Below are 6,000 nucleotides of genomic sequence, written 5' to 3'. Positions count from 1 at the left end.
GTTGTAGGTGAGCTGGTGTGCTCGAGCTTCAGTGAGTGGAGATACTTGCATTTAGAAAGATTTCATAGATCTGCACATTGTCAAAGAGATCATGGGGTTCAGTTTAATCTAAGTCATTTCCAAGCAGGCAGGGATTATTTTCACGGAAGTCAAATACTTTTAAATATGTAACACTGACATGCAGATGAATTTTTAGAGGTTTAATCAATGATCGGAGAGAAAATTTCATTTACAGAAGGCAGGCTTGCAACCTCGCAATTACTTACTAAAAATGTATGTTACCTTGAATCTTCCACCAAGGCCAATTCCCAAACTCAGTTTTACTAAAAAGCAGTCTGGATCTTCACCAAAATTTGATGGGTTCCTCCAGTGCCATGATGGCATGGTCGGAAGTGTATTAGATCTGATGTCTGTTGGCAAAATGGTGCAGGAGTCCCCAGTACAGAGGCATTGGAGATGTTATACAAACATCATTGCGTATCTGTGAAAGGTATATCTACGAAGGGAATAATGAGTCTGGGTTGGGAAACAAATTAAGAAACCCACAAAGAAAACCAGCAAAATCCTCCCTTATTTTCTGACTCAAAATGCAGCATTAATAAGTTCCATACATTCATATTCTAGTTAGGTTTTTGTTAAATTCTGCCCATTTGGGACAAATGTAACTAAATATTTCACCACCACAAACCCCTCCAACATTTTCCACATCCTTTTTTTCTTACACCTGCCCTAGACTTCAACCTCCTCTACATATAAAAAATGAATCGAAATCTAAAGAAAAAAAAATAGTTTCCACTTCGTCAGGGCAGCTTAAGACTTTGTTATTAAAAACATGACAAGCCATTCAGCTGCTAAAGGTGCTTACTCAAGGGAATGCATGGAGTGTTTATTCTTTGATTAATTTGCTTGGAGGAGACCTGAAATTTCCCCACTCATGAATATTTGGGTGACAGCGAGACTTCTCCGTGGTGACAAGTTATCTAAACTACAGGGCAAAACGATTATGCTAATATCAGGTTGTAGTCATCAATCATCTCGTGTCAATGTGGTGTCAACGCATCACCACATCCCTGATCCCCCCTCTGGCCATACTGTGTGTGTGTAGGTGTGTGCGTGTGCGTACCATGTCTGCAGCTGTGTGTGTTTATTTGGAAAGCAGAATTGATCACATTCTCTTTAAGCCTAGGGGACTGTTGGGGTTGCACTGCGCAGAGCTGTTCTTTTGGATAAGAGCTGAAAGAAAACTGGGAGGGAATTAATTAGGTGAGTTTCTTCGTCTTGATATGAACACCGGGCTACACGCACAGAGTCCGGGCTGACGTCAGAGAGACGCGCCTTAAAACCAAAGAGCGCATCACAGAGAGATGCATGGTTTGATCACACACACACATTCACATAGACACACACAAACTGGCTTTGGATTGTAAGATCGCAGGGACACTGTAGGAGCTGCGGCAGCGAGGTGAATGAGGCGGAACTGCAAGAGAAGCCAAGAAGTTACTTTTAAAGTCTGCTAATCGCGGCGCGTAAAATGAAAGTCGTGCGTAAATGTCTGCGCGCCTTCATTTGGAAACGGTGGTAGATGATATTCAGATGAAAAAAAGAACAAAAACTGGAAAGTTCACCGTAAAACTCGCTCTGAAGTAGTGTCAGAGGCAAAAATCTGCGTTTGGTACGGATGCTGTTGGATGTTTCCCCGCGTCTGCACTCCTGCGTTTTTGATCTTATTTGAACCATGGCTTACTCTCAGCTGGGATACTCCTACTCCACCACCCCACAGGTACTGTCAATATGCTGGTTGTCTTTATTGTTACTGTTGGAGATTTAAGCTGAAAGAAGACGGTGTTAAAACTTTATCAGAACAGACGTACTCAATTTTTAAATTTGACTCGTTCTAAAATGATGCAAAAATCAACTCTTGAACGGGTTGTTTCTGCTATGTTTTCTACTTTATTTATTTGCTTAATGAAATGACTGACTAAACGTAAAAACATTTTTTATTAAATTTAAGGAAAAACATAAAAAAATAAAAGTAGAACATGTATTTAAGTTCCAATGTAGACACAACACGAGGAGTTTTTTCAGTGACAACTACTTTATACACCGACTTCTTATTGTTATTAAGTGTTTGCGATAAATTTTCATGTGTGGGACAAATTGGTTTTATTCGTTTCTCCATAGTTTTTGATGACCTCCAGCTCTCTGGCCGGCTGCCTGGAGGCGGGAACTCCTCCATCCCACCCGGTGCTGCGCTCCCCAGGTCACCAGCTCACCCCTGGAGCTGGCATCGGGGTTTACAGCGGCCCTTATCCAAAGAGCCAAAGCTATTACAACACCTGCGCCAGCGACGCTCTATATTCCAGAGTAAGAGCCACATTTCACTATTAGCTCACTGATGTTGTTGGCATTAACTTTAAATGTACAATTGCTCAGAAATCTGTCTCTACTGATTTCTCAGTAGAGACAGAAAAGAAGGGAGGAGAAGGAGAAGCAAACAAGCACTGAAGCCATTCCCAGAGCATTTCTGAAATAAAAAAGGGAATATTTTTAGAGTTTAAGTTCGATTAGAATTTTATTCATGGCATTTATTTTTCAATCTTTTCAGGGGCCACTAGATCCCAAAGAAGGAGCTGCATCTGTGCATGTGGGGACATCTCAGACTCCTGCCTACTACCCTTATGAATACACATTTGGACAATATCCCTATGACAGATATGGGTGAGTCAATGAGTGCTTTTATTGCCTGTAAATTAAAGCCTATTTCCTCAAAAGAAAACTTCAATATATTAATATCATACATCATTTACTTAGGGCTGCTGACAAATATTTCTAGGGTGTCTGTCGCAACTTTATAATGACTTCACATACTTTTATGTTTTCAAATTTTAGTATTATAACAGAACTCTAATATCCATATTGGGAATTAATGTCTGGGACTGGTATATGCTATGCAGCAGTGGTTTGATTGTGGTATAATATCTCTCCTAAGACATCATTCATGTAGTATTTTATAGTCAATAAATGAGAGGGGATTTTTTTTATAGCAAATAACATTCACTTTTTTAGTATGAGCTAACTATTATAGTGATTATCACCGTCTGTCTCAGGTATTCTTGCTCAGACGGCGCTTCACGTCGCAAAAATGCCACCCGAGAGACCACCAGCACCCTGAAGGCTTGGCTGCAGGAGCACCAGAAGAACCCCTATCCAACGAAGGGGGAGAAGATAATGCTGGCTATCATCACCAGGATGACTCTGACACAGGTGGGTTTTAGAAAAATATTATACACTTGATGGAACATTTTGTCTTTATTTTTGATTACTTTAATTCCACATTTTTTCTTACGTCGTAGTATATTTTTCACCTTTCCTTTTATTACTTCCCATATAATAAACTTACTTTTTGTATGATTTCAAGTTCCTTTCTGACCTCCATTGCTTCCCTCTCTCAGGTGTCTACATGGTTTGCCAATGCACGCAGGAGACTGAAGAAGGAGAACAAGGTAACGTGGTCACCACGAGCCTGCAAAAGCTCTGATGACCGATGCTGTGAAGACGACAGTGACGAGGCCGAGAAGCCACCCAAGAGTGACATTCCTGGTAAGCAAGGCCTGAATGTTTCTTGGCTTGCTTCAGCTTAATTGGCATGCACAGACTTATTGTTGTCTGCATCATTCATTGTTGCAGATCAGCAGTGTGCAGACCTACAGAGTGATCTTGAGGACTTCGACCTGCTGGAATCAGACGCTTCCGACTGTGAACCGAAAGCACAGTTTATACCCGAGGACAACGAAGCAAACCCAAACACAGACCTCCCACACGGGCATCTCACACACAGCTCAGACCCACTGCACGGAAAAGACAGACTGTCCCCAGACTGCCCCAAACTCACACCGGTCCACCACCAAAACAGCTCCTTCTATCTTAACCCAGACCTTCGGAACACAGACACCAAGCCGAAAATCTGGTCCATTGCTCACACTGCGGTGTCTTTGGAAGCCAGCTTGCAGCCAGAGTACCCTCCTTGTATGCTGTCGTCGGCCGGGTCTTCCTCACCCGGCTATGCGACAAACATGGCGCTCACCAAGGCAGACAGGCAACAGGAATCACCAGTCGCTACACTCAGAGAATGGGTGGACGGAGTTTTCCACGATCCTCCTTTCCAGCAGCCCAAACCGGCTGAGGCGTGGAAAGGCTTAAACGAAGCAGTGATGGACAGCAGAACACCCGGACAATCCTTTGAAATTGTTCGGCCTACATCATCTTTGTAGTCCACCAACACATCGTCAGTGGGACATTTTGACTGCTGGACTTATAGCAAAAGTCTATATTTTGTTTGGGTGACGTGATAAATTGACCGTTCGCTAACACCTGATGAAATTTTTGTTTAAGGCAAAAGAAATCCAAAGCAGGATCCTCATTTCTAGTCCACAGGCGTTGATTTTTCAGTGTGAAATGAACAGTGTAAAACTTGTGGAGCTACATGTCAGATCCACAAGTCTGTCTGACTTCAATGTGGATTTGTTTTAAAGCAAGAATCTGAAATATGCATTCGTGCACTATGTACATGATATCATGCTAAAAGCCTGAGGCTTAAGTTTCATGTCTAGAGCAAAAAGTCGGCATCACCACCAGCTGATACTACATGTAGACAACATGCAGCCTTTAAGGATGAGACATGCCAACAACTGCAGCTTACATTAGAACAGTTCTATCCATCTTTAAACAGCTTGTTGTATGTTTTTGTTTTGGAAAGGCTTGGAAAAAAGATTCATGTACATTACCAGACAGAGCAGCTGTGCTTAGTTACAATTGCTAAGCCATAATTGGAAAATTGTTATTGGACAATGAAGGGGTTTAGCGAACGGTCAATTAGCAGTGGCAATTTGATATCCCCCAACTGTCTTACAACTTACAGACTCTTATAAACCTCATCGATGATCAGATGTCACCACACACTTCCCCGCAGCGAGGATGTACGGTTAACACACATGAAAAATATACAGTATTGTACACTTGCACTATAGCCTGCACATGCACTGAGTCACAGAAATAAAAAGTGTATTCTGTAGCATGGCCAAGTTCTCTGAGTGTGCCCTTACATTAGCTGTCCACTGCACTGGAACCAATAGTGGAATCACTTTGGATGATAGAAATCCCGTTCAGGAGTAGTGGAATATACCTCCCCAGCTTTGGATATGCGTGTGTGTGAGGGTGTTTGTGTGTGTTTGGAGGGAGTGAAAGGGGGAAAGTGGGTGGTATTCAGCCGTGACTAATGGAAACACACAGAGGAGGGTGCTGCTAAATTGTTAAATCGATGCCACTTCCACCTCGGCTCCAGATATAGCTGCAATCAGTGATGCGTCCCTTTTCATTAGGCGGCTTTTGACTTAGTCAACCTGGGACTGCAAGAAAATCCAACATGAGCAAAATGTTTCATACAAGCTCTTAGATAATCTTAAGTAAGATTTGCATCTTTATCCACTCTGGTGATTTTTTTTTTTTTCATACAGGCAACAATAAGAAACAGCCCTGAAATAAACATTAAAATAAAGCTGGCTTCATTAGACATAAATGTTTTATTTTAAAAAATACATTCCCATCAACTTTAATTATTAAAGGAAACTTCGCAAATTTAGCCCACAAAACATTTAAAACGACGCTTTTTAAAACGCAGCACAACAAGAAACAGTGAGAAGTTAGGGGTTTTTTTTCCACCCACATCTTTCTCCTCCTCCTGTTTTCGATTTAGGAACAGTGATGAAGTATTTATCAGAACAGAGGAGGGATCTGCCTGGGCTTTGTATGGAATTAACCATTTCAGATTAAATAATTCAGGATGAATTCAACCGAGAATTTCATTCTGTTTCTGCCTCATAAATAAGTAAGGTTTAAGATGATAAATAATGACATCTGACTTCTTATTTCTTTAAAGTTTTCTTTCTTTCACTCGCTGGCGGACAGGATCTTACTGTGGCAGACTGCAGATAAATCTTTTTT

At 41.5% G+C, this 6,000-nt stretch overlaps 1 protein-coding gene across 1 annotated transcript; it reads left to right on the top strand.

Moving 5' to 3' along the window:
- Positions 1–1,213: 1,213 nt before the first annotated feature.
- Positions 1,214–5,071, top strand: irx4b (iroquois homeobox 4b). Its single transcript, XM_022211953.2, has 6 exons — positions 1,214–1,780; positions 2,182–2,364; positions 2,606–2,718; positions 3,108–3,264; positions 3,453–3,600; positions 3,688–5,071. The coding sequence occupies exons 1-6, from the start codon at positions 1,736–1,738 to the stop codon at positions 4,269–4,271; spliced, it is 1,230 nt and encodes a 409-aa protein (XP_022067645.1). The 5' UTR covers positions 1,214–1,735; the 3' UTR covers positions 4,272–5,071.
- Positions 5,072–6,000: the final 929 nt, after the last annotated feature.

This window comes from Acanthochromis polyacanthus, chromosome 11 (assembly GCF_021347895.1).
Source record: "Acanthochromis polyacanthus isolate Apoly-LR-REF ecotype Palm Island chromosome 11, KAUST_Apoly_ChrSc, whole genome shotgun sequence".
Taxonomy (NCBI): domain Eukaryota; kingdom Metazoa; phylum Chordata; class Actinopteri; family Pomacentridae; genus Acanthochromis; species Acanthochromis polyacanthus.
The sequence above is the reverse complement of the archived record's forward strand: the minus strand, read 5'-3'. Positions and strand labels throughout refer to the sequence as shown.